Source organism: Meleagris gallopavo, chromosome 1 (assembly GCF_000146605.3).
Source record: "Meleagris gallopavo isolate NT-WF06-2002-E0010 breed Aviagen turkey brand Nicholas breeding stock chromosome 1, Turkey_5.1, whole genome shotgun sequence".
In the NCBI taxonomy this organism is placed as follows: Eukaryota; Metazoa; Chordata; class Aves; order Galliformes; family Phasianidae; genus Meleagris; species Meleagris gallopavo.
Window position 1 is genome coordinate 164,582,246 of NC_015011.2, and position 22,855 is coordinate 164,605,100.

Here is a 22,855-nt window from a genome sequence, read left to right on the forward strand (position 1 = left end):
TTTAAAATAAGCAGTTGTGGATGAGCAGAATGCTCATAGTGAAGAACAAGTGAACCAGTCCCCCGTAGAATATAGCAAGGAGTTAGACGAATCCAAAGAAGAGGAAAAAGAGGAAGATACAAAGGAATTTGAATCCCAGACAAGTGAGTAAAGCAGTAATAAAATCATTTTAAACTGTGCAGTCTTCATACATAGTTGGTTGCATAGTTAAATAAGGTTCGATTATTTGCATTGTTTTTATTACTCTCTGAGAAACATCTTTGTCTATGATGTTTCATTTTGGCTATTCAAGTGTTTGGTTACTGCATGTAAAGTAGTATTCATGGAATAGTATTGCCAACTTATGTTCTGACACAGAATAGTACTAATTCACGTATTCAAATGATAGGGTAAAATCTCTCCTTCACGTGTACATTACAAAATCTGTCAGCAACTGACTGCAGTGAAAGGTCTGTCTATGAGGGACCCTCACTTTACCCTAAGCCACAGCAAATCTTCACAAGATGCAGTCCTCCTGAGGTTCTGCTGGTGTCTCTGCCAGTGGTTCCTACCTTAGAAATGCATCATTAGATCCTTGGGGCTTCTGTTGATTCAGGATCTCACATGTCTTTTTCTCCAGGAGTGGATATCAGACTTTGTACAGTGATTGTCTCTCCATTAGCCCCCCTAACCATTAACCAATCTCTAACCTCTAGCCAACACAATGCATGTTGATTGTCCTGTTTCAACAGTTCCAGCTCACAGAGGATGCTGGCACTAAGAATGGCCTGGTCCTAATGCCACTGATGCAAAATAAAATTAAACACATGTTCACATGTGTTTATATATATATATATAAACCCCTGGTTTCTTGGTAGTACAATTTCTGTGCCTATTGCAGAAATATGTTATTCTTCATCCATCTGAAATATGTGAAATAGAGTGCATATTAATGTTGTCAGTGGGAGATAGCTGCTTAGGGAGAAAGTATAAAACATAGATTCAATTATCTGCAATGAAACATCAGTTCTACTCATTAGGGCTCTGTTGTTTTTATCAGAGCATGAACAGCAAAAGTTTATCTTTATTGTAGTTATCCCCATGAGCCTCATCTGTCAAATAAAGAGCAGCTGTTCTGTTGATTTTCCTATTTAATGTAACTGCCTTGTTCCCAAGTACAGGGAGAACAGACTGCATGAATAGCACTGTGAATTTTTCAGTAGTGTTAAGAAAAATATAAGTTAATTGTGTTCTGAATATTATATTTTACCCTCTGAGATTATTTCTGGTCACTTGATGAAGGTAATATTTTTCCATATGTTAATTAACTTCATTTAAGTATTTCATAACTCCTGTTGGATACAGCTTGCCATTTTTGTTTCATTTTTTTTATCATTATAGTATAGTGTTTGATCATGCCCATATACAAATAGTTATATACACATTATTGACCTTCTTGGCCACCTGGGCACACTGCTGGCTCCTATTCTTATCATATCTTTGCTTTCCCCTTGATTTTCTTCCCATTCTTTTTTTCTGGACTGTTACTTGCCTTTGTCACCAACAGTTTGACCAGCTGCCAAATTTACATCTTGCAAGATTTTCTTCATCTATATTCTGTAAAATTTTTAACACATAAATGTTTTCAATTATTTGGGGAATTCCTGCTATTTGTGAAAAAGAAATGATGGCAAACTGATCTCTTTTGTGGTCCCTGTACTGCAGAAGATAATATCTGAACGTGGCTTTTCCTTCCCTTGCAGTTTTCAGTTTGGTTGTAGATAAAGATATCAGTGTTTTGGTTGATGTTTTCAGAAACCTGATGCAGGCAGGAGGTCAATTTTAGCTGCTTAGAGCAAGGATTATTGCTGTTCATCAGGTGGCCTAATTTCATCCTGGGTTTTATAATAGCTATCTATAACAGAAATACTATAAATATATAATATTTTGGTTTCTCTTATATTATATTTAATATATAATATGGATATATTTATAAGTAATTGCATGTTAAATTTAAGTTCAAATTCATATTAATTCATTGACATTTATCCTTTAATAATAATTGATATTTTTCTTTCCAAAGTCTGCATTTTTGTGAAACTTGATCATAGAATCATAGAACGGCCAGGGTTGAAAAGGACCACAATGGTCATCTAGTTTCAACCCCCCTGCTATGTGCAGGGTCACCAACCACCAGACCAGGCTGCCCAGAGCCACATCCAGCCTGGCCTTGAATGCCTCCAGGGATGGGGCATCCACAACCTCCTTGGGCAACCTGTTCCAGAGCGTCACCACCTTCTGTGCGAAAAACTTCCTCCTAATATCTAACCTAAACCTCTCCTGTCTCAGTTTAAAACCATTCCCCCTTGTCCTATCACTATCCACCCATGTAAACAGTCGTATCCCCTCCTGTTCTGAGTTTTCTTCCTGGTATTTAGAAGAAAAAATGTTGTGTGAGGGGCAAGGAAGTTTCTCACTGAAACATAACAGATAAATGCTTCTGAATTACTTTCAAGGCTGTAAAACAGTGCATTTGCCACAATTGCTCTAGTAAGTTCTCTTTCTTTTACCTCTGAACAGGTAAAACTGCACCAAGATCTCCTGATCGACGTACAAGTCGAGGTGTCCATTCTCAGACAGGCTCTTTCTCTGCTCCAGCTTTGGCTGCCAGCAAAGAGAACCTCCCTGTCCTTAACACTAGGATTATTTGCCCAGGTAATTGTGATTTTAAAATCTGGTGTTCCTCATTCTCTGTTAATATTGCCTTCTGTTCTCCTTCTTGCTGTCAAATAATACTTCATGCCTGGTGCTCTACATGGAAATAGAACCCTCCAAATTCATTTGAACTGACAAACACTCCTTCATGTTGTGTTGTTTAGTAGGAAGTGCAAAGGAATGTAGAATACTTCTGGTCATTTGGCACAACACCAGGTGTAGTAGAAGTGTTGCATTTGATTCTGGATGATGAAAAATTGGAATGCAGGATCTTCTATCATTCATCCTAACCAATGGAGGGTCTTAAGGGTCTGATCTCCTGTATAGCTGAAACAAATCTGTTCCTACCCAAATGCAATTAATAGTAGGGGGCACCAATAAATCACTGTTTTAACTAACTTAATGCATTTTGTGAATGATGGATATGAACTCACATTTTTCTTTAGGTCAATTTAAGCGAAAGCTTTTAGAAAATATTTCCCTCTACTTATTTGCATTGCATAGTATTTTGTGTTGTGCTCAGTGATCAAAGTAGGCATGGAGTGGTCATCAAGTCTTCAGGAGCCTCTCGCTCAGTTCATGCTTACCAAGCTAAACATGTAAGCATTCACTGAAGCGTAGCTGCTAGTTGCAGAACCAACCACATGAATGTTGATCTTATGACAGTTGCCTTCCAAAGGACAGGATGAAAAGAAAATTGTGATGATTTTGGGGATGAAAGTTAGACTGAGTAAAAACTCTAATGATATTTCTGAGTGTTAGATGGCTGATTTGGTTGTATGCCAACCATTGAATGTTGGCCTGAAATCTTGAATTTTCTCTGTTATCTTTTTCTATGGTGGTACCTGAAGATCTAGCCAAACCTCAGCATAACTGACTTTCTGTTCAGGACAACTAGAATCTGGAAAAGATAATCAATATAGATAAAAATTAAGATAGAATCTCAACTCCTCCATACAAGGATCTGATGAATGTTTTGTTTCAGAATTATATCACATTATGACAATATATGTTTCTCTATTTAAGAAATCAATATTGTTTAGTTATTTTCTTGATATTTTTGTTTCTTTTTATCAGGTTTAAGGGCTGGCCTAGCTGCTTCTATTGCAGGAAGTTCAATTATTAGCAAAATGTTACTGGCTAACATTGATCCATTTGGTGCTACACCATTTATTGACCCGGATCCAGATTCATTGTAAGCAATTTTTTTTTTTTCAACATTTACTGTTTCACTTTACTTAGCATCACTTTTAAGCTTTTTAGCTTGTCATAATTTGTATTTTTCACTATGAAATTCTGTTTTGCTATCTATTTTCTGTAGACCTCAAGGTCTGAAAACATGCTGGATTGTGCCATTTTAGAATAAGCCCTTAGTTATGAGTAGCCCAGGATTGTCTTGTAGCATCAGAAATAACGGAAAACATTTGCTCACTTACTCCTTGCACGGTCTCTGAAAGAACAAGAACATCAGTACATCAGAACTGGATTCTCTTGCCTGAGCTGCTGGTCTGCACACAAGCTAAGCTGCCAGCAAAACACTGAAGCAGGCCCTTGGGGTGGAGGAAGAAGTGTCTGCCTAAGGGTTGGGCCAGTAAGGCAGAAAACCTAAATTGTTTCTGCTTCCCAGAATTGGATGTAGCATTGACACAGATTTACGGATGGCATCTGAGCTGTGGGCTGTGGCCCTGCATGAAAACTCTAAAACAAAGCACTGCTGTGCCAGTACCACCAACATGTCTAAATACAGCCTTGGTGCTCAGCCCACTTTGGTGCTGCTGTCTCAGAGCTGTGTACAAGGCAGATCTTTCCTCCTATTCCACTGTTATTTTGAGTTTGGTGGAGATATTGGGGTATGTTACAGTTTCTTCTTTCTCCTACCAGAAGCTACTTCCACTTGCAAAGGAGACAGCAGCCAATCTGTCTCTTGACAACCATTAGGCTCCCTCAGGGAGGTTCAGAGGAACTGTTGTGTGATGTATCCTGTTGATGTGTCTGCTTCCAGTGTCTTGGTCATAGTTCTGTGTACCTGGGAACTGTAAAAATGTACAACTAATTATCTCTTTTCTTCTAAAAGGGAGGGATATTCAGAAAAATGTGTCATGAACAACTATTTTGGAATTGGGTTAGATGCAAAAATTTCACTTGAATTTAATAACAAGAGAGAAGAGCACCCTGAAAAATGCAGGTAATTGTCAGTAACAGGGCTGAGACATTTCTATACATTTCATTTTCCTTATCTCTGTAATTGAGTTCTTTGCTTTTTCTTTCTCCTACAAGTACAAGACATAATATGTGTATTTCAGTATGTTATTTTACCTGTTTGCAGAAGCCGGACAAAAAACATGATGTGGTATGGAGTTCTTGGCACAAAAGAGCTACTGCAGAGAACTTACAAGAACTTAGAACAAAAAGTTCAACTTGAGGTAATTTTTGTTCATAGGTAGAATGAACTTTTTTTTTTTTTTTTGCTTCTGCAGCATGTAATGATGAATATGATTCCCCTTGAAAACTTTCAGAGTTCCTGCGTCAGCCCAGGCTTGTAAAATCCTTCCCTCAAACACACTGTCTAAAAACATTCTATGTAAGAGGCAATTCCCCAGGTGATTTATTGGATTTAAATGTCAGTATTTAAATATCTCAAGATATCTGGTTTCATGTTTGTTGTAAATGCTTTTTAAAAAACGTTTAAAATGTGTTGCATAGATAATACATAAAGGATGCTTTTTAATGTGCACTGCCTTAGATTGAGAGGTTGGGTTTTAAGGACAATGGACAGAGTGGTGCATACACTAAACAGAAGGAAAAGTTTTCCAAATTTTAATCCTTCGGGTTCATTTTAAACTATCTGACAGCTTGATTACACATACAGAGAGAGCACACAGATGGCCTTAGGAAAAAAATCCTGGCAGAAGAGGAAAGATTCTGAGTGAGCATCACAAGAAGCACAGCTACACCTACAGAGACTTTCTCAAATAGGTGTTTGTGATAACCACACAGAGTAAGAGAAAGGTATTATCACAGCAACAACAAATGAGGTATAAATTATCTGAACATCATTATTTTTTTAGGTTGTAGCACCAAATCTAAGTCTTATTCACAATACTAGGACTTTACAGGAGATGATATAAATAGTCACCAAATGCACAAAATGGCTGTGCAACAGTCATGGTTGTGTTCACTCAAAGAATATTTAGGCTGGAGGTTGACAGAAAAAATAAACAGTGTCTTTTTTTTCTTCATGCTAACTATTTTACGTGAAATTTCATGATGTTTATATGAAGATAAACATCATAAATTTATGTTCTGTTGTAACATATATCATTGTAAGTTCATAGAATCATTAAGATTGGTAAAGATCTCCAAGATCATCCAGACCAACCATCCACCTACCACTCATATTTTCCCCACTAATATTTCCCCCCCTGAGTACATCTCCATGTTTCTTGAACACCTTGGAACTCTTTCCCTCACTGAGCTTTAGGAGGATATGTTATGGTAGAGTCAGCTTGTTGTTACCTAACAATTGAATAATTATCAAGGAATTATGCAGTAGTTAGTGAATATAATGACAACCAGGAGCATCATATATGCTGCAGATAGAATTCTAATTTAACGATATTCGAATAAGATTCAAATAAGATTCAAAAAGGTATTCATATCTGACCTCTCCATAATTATTTTTGAATATATCTGCAAGTAAAACAGCAAGTAGAAATTCATATCTATTATTGCCTTGCATAATATCAGCCTTATGTTAAAACTTGTGATGAGGTGCTCAGCTTTGGAAAATTAAAAATATCAGTTTCAGGAATTGGAGGCAAACCTCTACTGCAATACAAATGGCTATGCAGCATCTGTTAATATCAGAGCATATGTTGGCTACTGACACATTTTGATGGAAATGTTTAACTGTGTCTTGTTGCTGACATTAAAGCATGAAAAGAAAATGCTAATCATATTCTGGAAATATTATATCTCTTTCTCCTCTTGATACAATTGCTGAAGAGTTCCTCCTTATTTTCTAGAGATTTCTACTTCACTTGTATAATTCTATTTCCATGGCATTAGTAACTTGGTAATTTAGCAATCTTCTTTAAAAGAAACTTTACCTCCAAATTCATTGTCTCCAAAGTGACATTAAATCCAGCATGTAGATTCTTAGATGTCCTGTTCACTTTAAATACACGCTTGTGGTGCTGCTGCAGGACAGCACTTGTGGCCAAAGATTTTTTCACTGTAAATGTCCTCTGATCACAAGTAAAGTGAGATTGACCTGACCGACATGATTCTGTGATTGTATTGAGTAGTGCTTGTTGTTGCTTATGATTTTTACAGGATAAAGAGGACCAACCTCTTACCTGCAACCCCTCCCCACCAAACTCCTGCACACAGTCAAGGTGACAAATCTGGAGTCAGTCCAGATTTGTCTTTGCACTTCTGGGAGGACAGTGAGTTATTTGTGCAGGAAGCCATGTATACAAGTCACAGAATCACAGAAACACCAAGGTTGGAAAAGACCTACAAGATCATCCAGTCCAATCATCCACCTATCACCAATAGTTCTCACTAAACCATATCTCTCAACACAAAATCCAAGCGTTCCTTGAACACCTCCAGGATTAGTGACTCCACCACCTCTCTCAGCAGACCATTCCAGTGCCTGACCACTCTAAACAGACCTAAGAATGTTTATGTTTAACATGTTTGTGGCCATGCCACAATGTGTTTTTATATTTTATAATTTGTTTTGTGTTGGGTTTTGGGTTTTTTTTTTCCCCCACTTAATGGGATTACCTAAACAACAAGCAAATTGCAATTTTGGCAGTGCAGATACTGGATGGGTAAATAAAGCTTTTGTAATGTCAGTGGGCATTACTGTCTTACCGTGTACACTCAAAGAATTAGCTTTCCTCATTGCACAGAAATTTGATAGACAACACATGGTTAAAATGTATGAGAAATTTAGCAGTTAAGAGTGTTAAAATGCTTCTTGGAAGAATCATAGAACACCTCTGCTGTAGAGACTCGTCATCTCTGCAAAAATTGTTGCTGAAATTGGTGAGGAAAAGATTATTAGAGCTGCTCCGCTGTGTGGGTGGAATAGGCTTCTGTCAACCTATTAATGAGTCTGTCCTCCCTGACAGCTCTAGTGATTCTTCATGTATTAAAACAGCCAACTGCTGTTATCACGTTATTTATATACTGAATGAGCTTTTATCCATTACAGTGTGATGGACAGTACATCCCTCTTCCAAGTCTGCAGGGCATAGCTGTGCTAAACATTCCCAGTTATGCTGGTGGGACCAATTTCTGGGGAGGAACCAAGGAAGATGATGTGAGTAATATTGAACAGAAGTGACCTTCTAGGGAGTCTACTTGAGTTTAAACCATATTGTCTTGTGTTTGATTTTTTAATTGAGAATATATATGCCATGATTTTGCATTGTCTTTTGTCATGTTCTGTTGTAAATGAGGTTTCTCAATGCATACATTCCTCTGTTACAGTCTAACGATAAGGAAAATGGGCAAAGATGATCACACAGTTTATATCCAAATTTTTCTCCTCCTTTTCAAACAGCTTTGAGCTAATGAGTGGTCATTCAGAAATGAGGAGGGTACACTTAGTGATTGGTAATTAAGTGGGGATAGTAATCTGCTTTTTCAGTACTACTTTCATTGAGCTTTTTTCCCTTCTGCCTCAAATCTCTTAAGAAATGTTGCACTACTCAGATATCTGAATGTTTTACAATGTGAAGCAGTCTGACTGCTGCTCTCTGCTTCATGCCCAGTGCAGCCATTGTAATTGCTAGCAGATTATCTCAATTCTGAATGTCCCAATGTACTGTGAGATCTGACTCACCTAAAACTGTACTTGCAAATTAGAGTGTTTTAATATCAACAGTCCAGGACTTTTTTTCACCAGAATGCTTTTGCTTTCTTGTGACTTATGATTCTCTGGTTAATACATACATAAAAGTCACACACACACACAAAAAAATCCTGAATGTGTTTCAGTGTCCTTTTATTATTTTTGGTAGGTGTCAGAGAATGGCACTTACATTTATATTTGGCTATGGGTGTCTAATGTTCACATTCATAGCCTTGAAGCATCTCTAACATCTGCTTAGCTCCTATTCAGGAGATCTTTTTCTCTCTGGGCCGTTTCACTGAGAGAGATCTGTCCTAGCTTTCATACTGGCATACAGCAAGTGTATATGTCTTAGAGCTGTTTTATTGATATTTGTGGTTGTCTGTTGCCAGAAAAGTGACATGTTTATTCTGGACAAAGTTAGGAACGTAATTCACTGCTTTTACTGCAATCCTGAGTGACTGATGTCATTGATGGTGATGATCTGAAATGCTGCCAGTTCTGCTTAGCTGTACAAAAGGAAGATGTTGCCTTGATGGCTGTGACTCCAGGCCCAATACAGTTGCATTTTCATTCTTTGACACTTGTCTGTTCAAGACTTACTTCATTGTCATCCTGGGATGCTGTGAGGACAATTGACACTTGGATGAGGTACTAAACGATGGCAACTGTGCAGCCTTTTACCTGAGAGGAGTTCCTCAATCCCTTGGCTAAAGCCACATCAGTGCACTGGGGTGAAGACTCCCATTGGCCAGGAGAGCAATAGGAACCAAAGCTCTTCCTCGTTTCCCATCCTCACCCTCCCTAAGACATAGCTGCAGCGATTAGCTGGTTTATGCAGTCCTGGATCTTCATTCTCTTGTTCTTCAGGATTCACCAGGAAACCCACTCTCCAGGGGCAAAACCTGACTAGTTTTGGCTTTAGACTCCTTTTGAGGGTTTTCTCTCTTGTATGGCTTCTGGTATCACCAAAGCAGCTTACTTTGCGCATGGTGCCAATTCAGTTTGCCTGAGCACCACTCAGAGAAATGGTCTCTTTACCCACTGCAATCTTACTGGAGTCATATCTGCTAATTTTTCTCCCTTGTTGCTCCCAGTTCCATGTCAATATGAAATAGTCAGTCTTCAGGTGCCTTAGGGGTAGGGTTAATCCCTATCTCTTTTGAATGAGTTGAACTCCAGCCTGAGATACCCCTCTAACACATCTGAGTTTTGCTGCAGAGCACCAGCTGCCAGTGGCACACACTTGGCTTTGTGCCCTTTTGTTAACTCATGGAAATTCAAAGCTTTGAGTGGATCAGGATGTTTGTTCCACACAAAAGCAGTTTTCACATTTACTGCAGATAATTATTTACACTGAAAACAAGATTCTTCTCACTATTAAAGCAGCATTTATCAAAGCTGAGAGTGGGCTCAGACACTGGTTTCCAGAGAATACAGACTATAGGAAGGTAAGCATTTCTGAGAAAAAACACACTATTACTCATCTTAACTTCAAGCACCTCTTAGATATTAAATACCTTAGCTGAGTGGAGGTTTGAACTAGCCCTTCATCTTGTGTTGAAAAACATTCCTTAGTCTGCATACTGAACTGTGCCACCCTTTGTATCAAGGGATATCATTCAGATACTTGAAATGTTGTTGTCATTGCTGTTTTAAGATAGTAGTTGCCTTCTGTCTATATTTCACTAGTATGGCATTTGTAGGGATGGTGTAGTTATTCTAAGACATTTAAATGAATTTAAATGTTGAAATTGAATCTAAGTGAACCTACACAAAAGAAGGCTGAGTTTGTTTATCATTTAACATGCGCTGGGTTAACCGTGGAAAATGGAATATTTATTTTTCCTTTCAGATATTTGGGGCCCCATCTTTTGATGATAAAATCCTAGAAGTTGTGGCTGTATTTGGTAGCATGCAGATGGCAGTTTCAAGAGTTATCAAACTGCAGCACCACCGGATAGCTCAGGTCTGTTTCTTGCTTGAAAGGACATAATATAGTTGTCATCAGTTTGGGATGCTGAAGTGTGGGGGTACTCTAGATGACCACTGCCCCACACATTAATAAAGCACTGACAGTGTTTTAATTCTAGTGGATAACAAATTGTCTTAAATGATGGATGAAGTATGAAAGTGCTACACCCTTGAGTCCAATCTGGAGAGATGCCACAGCTCCTAGTAATCAACATATTTCAGGTGGCCTGTCAGCTTGATTAATATTTATGGCTCTGTAAAATAACGTGTTTGTTCTTTTCCAGTGTCGGTCAGTAAAGATCACCATACTTGGTGATGAAGGGGTTCCAGTGCAAGTCGATGGAGAGGCATGGATCCAGCCCCCAGGAGTTATTAAAATTGTACATAAAAACAGAGCTCAGATGCTAACACGAGACAGAGTATGTGACAGAAAGTGTGTTATGATATACCTTTGCTAACATTATTTTCCGTAGTAATTTGATTTAGTTATAACAGGAAAAAACAGTGCTTAAAAGAATGTTTTGTAACTATTTATATAACTTATATAGTTACTTGTAGTTGTATCACTTCCATAATAAGCTAGATAGAGAATTCTTATTGTGTATGAGTGACACAGCTCTTTGTTGGCCTTTATCAGTTATATTAATGCTATTCCTGTGTTCTTATTATACATACTAAGAAGAATGGTCAAAATTTCATATATTTTCATTTTGAGGCACTAGGTATATGGACAATCAAATACTAGAAGTTTAGCAAATTGCAGAAATAGCAGGGTTCTATAATGTCTGTTTTTCCTGATAGCTTTTCAGATTTCTCTCCTGTCTCTCTGTCCTGCTAACCCTACATCCCATATGACAGTTCAGAAAGAAGGGACACAAGCAGAATCTAGTCCACTAGAACCACAAAACCACTAAAGTTCATACTTATCTGGGCTTACCATGCTAAAGGCTTAATTGTTAGTTCTCAGTTCTCTGCCTTCTACCTGTATCTTGAATTTAGTGTGGAATTAATGGCATTGGAACTGTATTCCAATTATTATTACAGTTATTAAAATGAATTATTGAAATGTTAACTTTAGGTTTGAACCTTGCTTTTCTTTCAGATCTGATCTTACTGTCCTCACAAAATGTATTTGTATAATTATGGCCTTTGCATTATTACAACTTTTGAAGACACTTGTTGAGGGTATGAGAGGGAGAGAGGAAGAGAGAGAAGTGGCACTTTCAGGAGTGAATTATTCTCTGTACTAAGTTTAAAAAAGAAAAGTAATTTAAGGATCTAGAGAGCTTATATTATTTATATAAAATTATGTGCAATTCCACATGCTTTTACATCTATAAACAAAAGTGCTGCAAATGCTGTGAACTGAATGTGTAATTCGTTTTGATCAGGCCTTTGAAAACACCCTGAAGTCTTGGGAAGACAAACAAAAGTACGATTCCTGCAAATCTGTCATTCGATCTCCCTTATACCCTCAACAGGCTGTTGAGTTGGCTACAGAAGAAGAAGTCACACAGGTCCAGCTGTGCTCACAAGCTGCAGAAGAACTTATTACAAGGTACAATAGAATAAGAAAACTCAATTTGGCAATCTATATACCAAGATTGAATCATTCATGCAAGTGCATGTGTAGACTTCGTGGTGTGTATTTTATTATTACTGTTTATTTTTTGAGGCTCAACTTGTTTGTGTATGTAATTGGTCAGAATTATCAGTCTTGAGAAAACTGACTTTCTGAAGGAGTAGTAGACACAGAAACCTGGAAAGCATCTTTACGGAGAGACTTTTGATTGAAGCATCTCATGTTAATCAAAAGCAAAAATATATTTACTGGGAAAAAGAAAACCCTGGAAATCTACGCTAGAAGTTAATAATGTGGATGCATCCATCTTATCTAATAATGCTGTGTTACCTAGATAGTCAATTAACTGATATTTATAGAACTTTATACATCTGATCTGTCTTTTTGATGCACAATTTACTAGAGGAGCTTTTGTCCTGGAACATTTTTCCATTGTTTATAGAGGGAATCTTGGCTATAACAGGTATAGGCATCTACATTCCTGATATTTCATACTGTGGACAGATCAATCTCAGGTGTTTCACTCTTCCTGGTTTTGTTTTTTTTTTTAATAACATAAAATATTTTCCTGTTCCAGCAGCTTCTGACCAGATGAATCTTTTCTTCTGTTGATTTTTTGTTCCACCATTACTGCTTCCTCATCCATTTTTATTTCTCCTCCTCCTTTTATTCACATTTTATAAAAGATAAGCACTTTTCAATAAACATGGAAGTTTTTGTAAAACATTTTACAAGTAAACAGTTAACACATTCAAGGAGCCCAAGTTGCCATATCTTCATACCTTTTTGCATTCATTCACTCATTCATAGTTATTGTAGCTTTTTATTTCATTATTAATAGTCAAATTCCTCATCCCTGTGACCTTAAACACTTAAATAATATCATAGAATCAATCATAGAATCATAGAATGGCCTGGGTTGAAAAGAACCTCAATGATCATCTAGTTTCAACCCTCCTGCTATGTGCAGGGTCGCCAACCACCAGACCAGGCTGCCCAGAGCCACATCCAGCCTGGCCTTGAATGCCTCCAGGGATGGGGCATCCACAACCTCCTTGGGCAACCTGTTCCAGTGTGTCACCACCCTCTGTGTGAAAAACTTCCTCCTAATATCTAACCTGAACCTCCCCTGTCTTAGTTTATTTATATATATGGGTTGAGTGAGCTACTGGTATAGAACGATTCCATTGCCTTACTTGTTTTCAAGAACTTCTTTTGCAGAAGGTATTTTAGTAAAGAAGATGCAGCAATTTTCACAGAAAAATTTATTTAAAAAACAATTTAATTGAAACGTTATATGAAACTGTTGTTAAATTCATTATAATGATAATCTGTCATAAGCATCAGAAGTAATTCTTGAAGTGCCTGTTTAGTAGATGGTAATATGAAAAAGAAATACATATTTTTTCTGTGCTATGCTGGTGACTTACGTAGACATAGAAAAACAATGTAGATCATGGGTTTTTCAGCCTTCTGGCTTCTGTGGTCTGCAGTGAGTGAACAGGAATTGTCCAGAGCTGCATCTACTTAAGTTGCTCTGAAAGTAATACCTCCTAATTATTTCCATGGAAGCAGCAATAGATACAAAGAAAAGAATAATGCTATTCAAAAGAGCAAATTCTCAGCCATGAAACACTCTTTTTCTACATAGTCACCATGATTAGCTCTGGATTTTCACCAGAGATGAACAAGAGCCTGCATGCTGCGCTCGTAACAATCTGCACCAGCAGACCCACTGTGACCTTCCCCACTGTTGAAATGCACTGCCCACTGCCTCACTGTGCTCACATCCACTGTTAGATCTTCATAAGTCTTCAGCAAACGTCAGTGGATGTCAGTGGGCTCCATTTTTTCCACATGAAGGACTTCACTGTCACACCTGTGCTTTACATGCACTTCCATGTCTGACGCCATTTTGTCAGACTGCCTGTCTGCTGCCATCTGTTAAATGGTAACAGCATGTAATGGAATATTGGTGGGTATTCTTCATGAAGAATATTTAATACTTTTTAAGATACCTTCAAATAAGTTAACTTAATAAGTGATGGTTTTCCTTTGCACCTTATTTGAGTTAAGATTCCCACATTTTTGGGTACAGTATTTGCTATGTCATAGAAGAATAAATCTCCAGTCTTATGGATGCCATTTATACGAGATGCTGAGTTGCTTCAGGTGATACTTGTGATTGAACTTCTGTTATAGAGAACTGTATTTCTTAAGTATTTCATAACTTTTGTATATTTTTTCCCATGACAATATTGCATACTGTTAAAAATTGCTCTTTAAGGGAGGTAAGAAATATTTTTCTCTTTTTCCTGTTTTTTTTTTTGTTTTGTTTTGTTTTTTAGAATCTGTGAAGCAGCAAAAATACATGGCCTCTTGGAGCAGGAGCTTGCTCATGCTGTTAATGCATGTTCACATGCATTAAATAAAGCCAACCCAAGGTTTCCTGAGGTAAAGAAAGATCAGAAGTTTACATTAAGTTTTCATTATGTTTAAGTGAATACATTACAAGTAAATGTATGTGTGAAGTTATGACATAGAATCAGTTTGTACTCCCAGTTCACATATTGCAACATGTTGGGTGATAGTTAACAACCTTTTTGTAAACAAGGCTCATAAATACATTTACCATACTCAAGTTTAAAATGAAATTGCTTAAACGATGGATGGATGCTGTATCCTCTTGTTTTTGTCACTCTTTCTAAGGTGAAAGTGAATGGAGATACACACAGATCACTCCTAAAGTATTGCCTCTCCTTTTTATTTCCATAGAAACTACAACAGATACAAACAGATACTGTTTGATAGAGCAAATTCTCAGCTACAAAACACTGTTCTTTATCATAGTTACTACCAGTAGCTATGCATGCCATGCTCTTAACAGTCTGCAGCAGCAGGGGTGACCCACTGTTGCTGCTGCCACTGCTGAAACACGTCACCCACCACCTCACTGTGCTCACACCCTCTGTTAGGTCTCCATAAACGTTCAGCAAGTGTCAGTGAATGTTGATGGGTGCCATTTTTTCTGCTTGGAGGAATTCCACGTCACACCTTCATTTCATGTCAGACTCCATTCTGTCAGACTGCCCCTCTGCTGCAGTCTGTCACATGGCAAAAACATGTAATGGGATATTGGCAGGAAGGCTCAGCCTCTACTGCTGTGCCACCTCTGATTTTAGGGCTGATATAATGAAATAGGAAGCATGGCATTTGGAGTAGCCTTTGTACTTCCAGTTGTGAAGGTGCTGGATTGTGTAGCAGCGGGAAGTCTCAGCTCTGCGCATGAGTAGGGGAGCACCCCATAGCTGATCAATTTGGTAGGAATCACGTTCAAAGATTCTGAAATTTCTTAATGTGAATGTGAATTGGAAAAATCCATCTACAAAAGAGGGCGAAGAGTTCCCTCCTGATCTATATGGTATCTTAGAAAGCAGAAGATATAGTTTCTGCATTCATCATTATTCCACTCAGCTGATGTTCCCTTTTGTGATTGTTGGGTGTTCGAAAGGCACTTTGATGACTGGATATGTGGAACATCTGAGTTTTTTTTGTGGTGGGGAAATACCCAAAGGGAAAGTTGAATTGGAGGCATAAAGAAAATATGTCTGTTGTCTTTTGAAAGCAGTGAAGAATTCAATCCATCTGTAGAGGAGATACACAGTTAGGGTGTTCATCCTGAAGCTGTGCAACAGTGCAGATTAGATCAAGCAAGATGATGTGCTAATATAGTTCTAAGCAGGAGTAAACCAGACTCATATCAGCAAAGAGCAAAAGCAGTATGCAAAGTAAGCTGACATCTACTTTCAGGCAATCGTTTAGATGTGTCTCCAGACACATTTAGAGGCATGATAAAGGCTCAACAAACTATATTACTACATACAGGTCAGTTCTTGTGGATGTGTTCATAGAAATTTTTATGCTTAGTTGTTATCCAAATGTTATGCACAGAATGCCAAAGGAGTAAAGGGCTGAGTCTCCTTCACAGTGGGCAATGCTGTTTCCAGGGGTTGGACCCAAAGATGAATAATTAGGTAGTCTTTCTACATACTTTTAACTGACCTAAGCTTATGGTAACTACGTTAGCTAACCTTTGGTTCTTAAAATATGGCTAGCAGCTAACTTATTCTAAAGATAAGGTGGGTGATTCAGATCAACAGTCCATTAAATGAGAAGCACAACTTTTCTACTGGCCTTTGCCATCCATGAAAATCATGAATTCATCTCACAGGGCCTGCTCACTGGCTCTTCAAGATTGTATAAGGTCATATTAAATAAAGTTGAGGAAAGACAGTAAATAGATAATACATTTTTCTTTTTTGTGATCTCAGTGCTGAAGAAGTTGTCACTGTAGTGCTATAAATTGATACATTTCTCCTGGAAGAATACATGGTGAATGCAGTAAGCACAAAGTACTTATTCTCAGTCCAACTAGCATCCCATCAAGTAATTTTTATGCTTCTTATTCCCCAGAGCCTTACCAGAAACACTGCCATGGAGATAGCTGTCAACGTGAAAGCCTTACATAATGAAACTGAATCTCTGCTAGTAGGAAGAGTTCCTTTGGTAAGTTGACAAAATTCATGATTTTATTCCCTCATACTTGGTGTGATTTGTTCTTTGATTTAGAATAGTAGCACAGAATTTATGATGTGCAGTAAGCAGCTCTGTAAGGCCAAGTTGAAGATTTTACACTGCATTTATGCCTGGAATCAGAATGAGTTATGAATTCTTGTCCAAGGTTAGTGTGCATCTTCCATCCCTCCAGATATCTATAAGTCATTGCCTGGGCTGCCCTTTTTATTAGTCAGTGGAGAAAAATAATACCCCTGTTGAGGCTGATTCACCCCCTGTTGCCATAGAGGCATATCTTAGAAAAAGATAAATCATCTTCTGGAGGTTTAACATTTCAGAAAACTTCCGGAGTTCTATTATGTGACCACCTTCAGACTTTAAATAGAGCCTGGAGTGAGAACTATTCAGACACATACATTCAACTTCTACAGATCTAATTTGAGCAAGTAAATCTCACCTTTATTTTAATATCTAGCAGGAATTATTTTGTAACCTTTAACTGGTAAGTGTTCAAGAAACTTCTGATGATACTTAAAGACTTTTCGTCTTCTCCTTTGGCTAGTGTTTCTCTCCTTACAATGATGAAGGCTGCTTAGGAATTGTTGTACCTGGATGTATAATCAGAAAATATCTTTATCTGACATTACGAAGAGAAAAAAAGAGGTCAGATTTCTTGCTGGTCCAGTTTTAGAGTAACAATATAATCAATAGTAAAAGTTATATTTTCTTTGGATTCAGAAACAAATGTATTAACTTTACTGTTGAGTTTATAAATTAAAAGGAATGTTTAAATTAGGCTCAGTGAGACTATGAAACTTACATGAGCAGGTTCAGATACCTTTTTACAAGTGAAAATTGGTATAAGTCTGTTGTACAGAGGCCACTAAAGTTCTAAGAATGGAATGGAGTAGAATAAGTAGAACAGTTCAGTTTGAAGGTTCTTACAAAGACCATTAAGTCCAACTGCCTAACCACCTTTCTACCAGATATGTTGCCCTTCTCTAGAAACATTCAATTAATATCCTTTTTATATTGTTGGGCCCAGAACTGTACACAGTATTCAAGGTGAGACTGCACCAATACTAAATGCAGTGAAAAAATCTCCTTCCTCGACTTTCTTGCTATGTTGTTTTTAATGTATCCCAAAGAGCAGTTTGCTGTCTTGGCTGCCAGGGCACATTACTGGCTCATATTCAGCCTGCTGTCACCAACACACTGAGTTCCTTTCTGCTGAACTGCTCTCCAGCCTGTACCTGTGTCCAGCATTTTGCCATTTCAGGTGTAGAACCCTTCATTTTCCTTTCTTGAGTTTCATGCCATCAATGATTGCCCAATGCTCCAATCTGTCTAGATCCCTCTGCAAGGTCACTTGTCCTTCCAGAGAGTAATGACCTGAGAGTGCGTCTGACGTTTTTAAAACTGTCAAAGATTGGACTCATATGATCTATTTTATGAAGTTTTAGAAGGGAAAAATATTAATTAGTTGGTTTTGTCCAAGTAAATGTAAGTATATCTGTTGTTTTTTTTTTGTTTGTTAGTTTTTTGTTTTGTTAGATTGTTAATAGTAACCCCCATTTCAGACTGAATGAGGAATCAATAGAGAAAAATTTTAGTTTTTAAAATGGTTTGGGAAGAGGAATTAGATAAAAAGTTATAAGTTGGAAATGCAACACTAAGACTAATGTAACTTGCCAAGCTAGTCTAGAAATAACATTATTATGGAAAGTTTTCAATTGAAACATTACTTCTCAACATGTTGAACTGTCCTATGTACAGGCTCTAAAGTTTAATTTAATTGACTTATACATCTATTTTTTTACATATTGTAGTTCTGCTTCTCATTGTGGTCTGTGCATAAGTCTTCATGGGTCAAAGATATTTTTGTAATAAGAAATTGCTTGGAAGTTGTTTTCCTGAGATGTCTGTTGCATTCATTTGACAGCATTTTTAGTTAGAATTGTACCCACTGTCCACAATAACAAAGCATCCCAGTAGCCTTATTGGCATTATTTTATAATTGCTGAGGCTACTTTAGACTATTAAATCACACTATTAAATCAGAGATATATGTAATGTAGGGCATTTCTTGATCTGTCAGCTACTACCTTCATACATGGTTCTCCAGTCTTTCTCCTCTGTCCTCTGGCAAACATTCTCTGTCTCTCTTTTTTTTTTTAATTTTATGCCTCTTCAATTTTCCCTCATTCCTCTCTTGTGTGATCAGAGCTTCCTATAGATGTAAGTTGATGATTTTGTTACTTATACTACTTGGTAATTTTTTTCTTTGGTTGCCCTTTACCAGCTCCAAGTCTTTCCATTATGGCTTCTGAAGAGAAATGTAAATACATATACAATCTTTTACCTTCTATGAGATTAATAAATTGCATACAATGGTATTAGCTAGGTAACACTGAATAGTGAATTAGCTAGAAAAAAATTGTGGAATATCCCAGATGGTTATGGCTGGAATACAGCTTGGAAAAATTGTAAAATGTTGTTATGATTTGTCTAGATATTTTCCAAACACACCATTTCAATTTTTACTTTTTACAAAAACATTTCCAATCTGAAACAAAGCATGATTTTCCAATATACTGAGGGAGAAGGATGGCAATATGCTTCATTTCAACTGAGTTGAGAAATAATCTGAGCTCACTGAAATAAAATATTTTCATATGAGAAATTTTGTTTGGCAATAAAATGAAAAAATCCTTAATTTTAAATGCCTCATTTCTAGTGTTAAATTTTATCTTAGGTATAACAATCTTTTTCTACATGTTATAGGAGGAGAATTTACCCTAAATTTGCTGATTTGCTAGCTTTTGCCAGTGTACTATACGTTTCTGTTGGTTTTATTTTTCCAGGAGCAATATTTGTAATTTGTTCTTACCATCAGATGAGAGTTTTTTGTCCTCGAGCAAAATATTTTCCTTTGAAAATCGAGCAATTAGATAAGTGAGAGAGAAATACTTACTTCATTGATTTATCTAAAAACAAAAGACTGTTCAATTCGAAGAAATTGAAGGTTGAATAAAGATCGGAGTCTGTTTATGAGCACCAAATTCTTTCCCTAAATTCTGTGAGCCTTTAAAGAGAAAAAAACACTGCAGCAGAATAGAGCTGATATTTCCAATATAGCTATACTAAATGGCAATACCTTTGTAGTCCCCATTCTGAGAAGTGATAATATGTGCCAACTACTGAAGCAAAGGAAAGAAGTTTCTGTTAGGTAAGATAAATGAATGCAGACTTCTAATTTATCACTAAACTCCTAAAAAGTCAAAATCTTTTTCCAGTGCTGGAGATTGAAGATTCTCTTACAAATCCCTTTTTAAAAATACATCAACCTGTATGTAACATCATTATCCTTTTCAAAAGGATATTTTGAACTGCTTTGGGCCTGCTTTTACTTCACAGAGAAAAAACGGTGTTCAGATTGCTTTATTAGTGCTTCCGAGCGATTCAGGATTCATTTCCTTACCACATAATGGTGCTTCACCAACACCAGATAAGCCTGGAGCAGCTTTGACGTGGATGAGCTGTTTGCCTTGCTCCTTCCTCACAAGTTTGACTCATGCAACAGCTGAAGAACACAGCTTTTGGATAGGGAGTGTGAGGCTCTCAAAGTATTTGTTGATAGAACCAAATTCCTGTAGGCTGGGAAGTCCCAAGATTTTTACACTGTCCCTACTTTTCCTCTTACGCTTTTACTGATAACTTTGGCTTTTTTTGTCTCCCCTCTGGGGCTGCAGTCCTGTCCCTTTTCCATTGTGATACCTTTTCCTTGCACCTTCAGCCAGCAACTGTGGCTATTACTCCATGTGACCTTTTAAGAAGGCATAGTGCAGATAGATCTTTATCATTCCTTCAGGGATGGAGTGTCTTAGTTAAGGCACAAGATCACTCAGAAGGTGGTGACGCACTGGAACAGGTTGCCCAAGGAGGCTATGGATGCCCCATCCCTGGAGGCATTCAAGGCCAGGCTGGATGTGGCTCTGGGCAGCCTGGTCTGGTGGTTGGTGACCCTGCACATAGCAGGGGGGTTGAAACTAGATGATCATTGTGGTCCTTTTCAACCCAGATTGTATGATTCTGTCCATTTCCTCTTATCTGACCATGACAAAGTGATCCATCATATTTTGCAAATAATAACTTGGGCCTACTACCATGTACTCATTTTTTCTACAGCCCTTTTCATATGAAGACTTTTATCTCACTGTTTATTTGCACTGGTTTGTGCAACAAACATACCTAGCTTTAAATGTTATATATTAACAAAACTAAAAGTACTGTTTTTCTGGCCTGCTTATAAACAGCAGTTGGAAGCACCCCATGAAGAGCTGTTGTCTGATGCTTTGCACAACGTGGAAATAGAGTTGAGAAAACTTGCTGAGATACCTTGGCTTTATTATGTTTTTCAGCCAAATGATGATGAGGTGAGTTTGATTAATACTTCCTGTTTCTAATTAGAATTATTTTTCTGTTAAGAGGAAAGAGTAAATTAGACTCCTCATAATCTAGAGATGCAGTTTCAGTGACGACGCTGTCTACTGTGAGCAAGTTTCTGAGCATAGGGCATATTTTTATTATATATTTTTCTCCCTCCTTGAAAATGTTTTGAATGGTTACTTAGGAAATGAAATGGGTATGGAAATAAATCCTGATATAATGCTTTACAGAAGTAAAATTTGGTCTTAGTTTTTGAGATTAACTATGAGTTACCGTCTCAAGTATGCTATTTAATTTAAAGTTAAAAGTTAATTAAAAGTAACTATGTCTATTCTTTCATGCAGGATCCCCCTCTGGATTATGCTAAAAGAAACAACAGAAGTACAGTGTTTCGCATAGTGCCAAAGTTTAAAAAAGAAAAAGTTCAGAAGCATAAGACCAGCCCTCAGCCTGGTATGTGTTCTGAAATTAAAAAAAAAATAGTAGCATTTGAGCAATACGTAATTTTGTGTTTAGGTGGGCTATTTTCTTCCTTTTTTTTTTTTTGGTAAAAATTGAAATGCTGTGCTCCACCAAACCGAAAACTCTTCACCCTGATAAAGTGAAAGGCAGCTGAACTAACTGGTATTCTCATTAGGATGAAGATTTCCTTCAATGAGTTTAGAAAGCATTCGGTAGCATCCCAAGACTTTCAGATGAGCCAAAGAACTACTGCACAAATATTTAGATAGCAACTGTTTTTGTCACGAAACAGGACCTTTGTCTTCGCTGATGGTTACAGTTGATTAACTAACAGTAATACAAGCCATACATAAACATATCATTTCCCCACGAAGCTTCAATTCAGGTTTTTCAGGTAAATTTCAGGAGCTGTGTAATGCCTTTATCACACTGGTTTAATTAACCAGTTATTCTTAAATTTCAGATAAGTTTGAGTTCAGTAAGTTGGGCAAGTCAAACAAAAAGCCATGATAGCCAATATTGATCTTTTAATTAGTAGTAGCTGAACAAACTCCACTCTCCTCTCTTTCCTCTGTTATCCATGAACTTAATTCCTTAATATTATGTCCAGGAGTTAATCAGTGATCAAATGATCCTAAAACTGTTTCTACACCTTTGTCTTTTTAATGGACAACCTGCAAAATCTGCAAAATTTTGCCATTGTTGATTAGATTCTTAGATTTCAGATTAGACTTCAGATTCATTTCACTGTAAAACTAAATCAGCATTGGATGATGTTGCAAAATTGTACCAATAAGTAGCATAGCTGTTTTTTAGGACTAATGTGGGCAACTAACCTTAGAGAACAATGTTATACAGAGAGCTTATTCATGGCCTGTGTAACATAGTAGCTTAAAGAATACTTGTAGCATTAATTAGTACTAGAAAATCTTAATTAAAACTGAACTTACTTGCTGCCGTTGCTGTATATGAAGTATGGTTTATATATTAATTTTACCTGTTAATTAGCTTTTGAGGGCTTTCTCCTCTCCCTGGATGATAATTAATAGATTAACGGCATAAAGAAGAACAACATTGGATTTTTGCGTCACTGATCCTAAGATGGTTTGATGTGAATTTGTAGAGACATGAGGTTTTAAAGGCTTTACTGAAGAAACCGTAGTAAAGCTGAAAGCATGGCTGCAAAGCAAAGAACCCCAACTTTGTTTAGATACTTTCTCATGTTAACTGCTAACCTGTAACCTGCATGT

At 37.2% G+C, this 22,855-nt stretch overlaps 1 protein-coding gene across 1 annotated transcript in view; it reads left to right on the forward strand.

The window, feature by feature from the left end:
* The window catches only part of LOC100546131 (diacylglycerol kinase eta), a 29,324-nt gene that overhangs the window by 469 nt on the left and 6,000 nt on the right, over positions 1-22,855 (forward strand). The window contains exons 2-14 of the mRNA XM_010728874.1: positions 15-143; positions 2,560-2,694; positions 3,772-3,889; positions 4,769-4,879; positions 5,021-5,117; positions 7,922-8,029; positions 10,419-10,532; positions 10,822-10,956; positions 11,929-12,095; positions 14,468-14,573; positions 16,593-16,685; positions 21,011-21,130; positions 21,488-21,596. Coding sequence (XP_010727176.1) covers positions 15-143; positions 2,560-2,694; positions 3,772-3,889; positions 4,769-4,879; positions 5,021-5,117; positions 7,922-8,029; positions 10,419-10,532; positions 10,822-10,956; positions 11,929-12,095; positions 14,468-14,573; positions 16,593-16,685; positions 21,011-21,130; positions 21,488-21,596 — 1,542 coding nt within the window. The remainder of the gene's footprint in view (positions 1-14; positions 144-2,559; positions 2,695-3,771; positions 3,890-4,768; positions 4,880-5,020; positions 5,118-7,921; positions 8,030-10,418; positions 10,533-10,821; positions 10,957-11,928; positions 12,096-14,467; positions 14,574-16,592; positions 16,686-21,010; positions 21,131-21,487; positions 21,597-22,855) is intronic.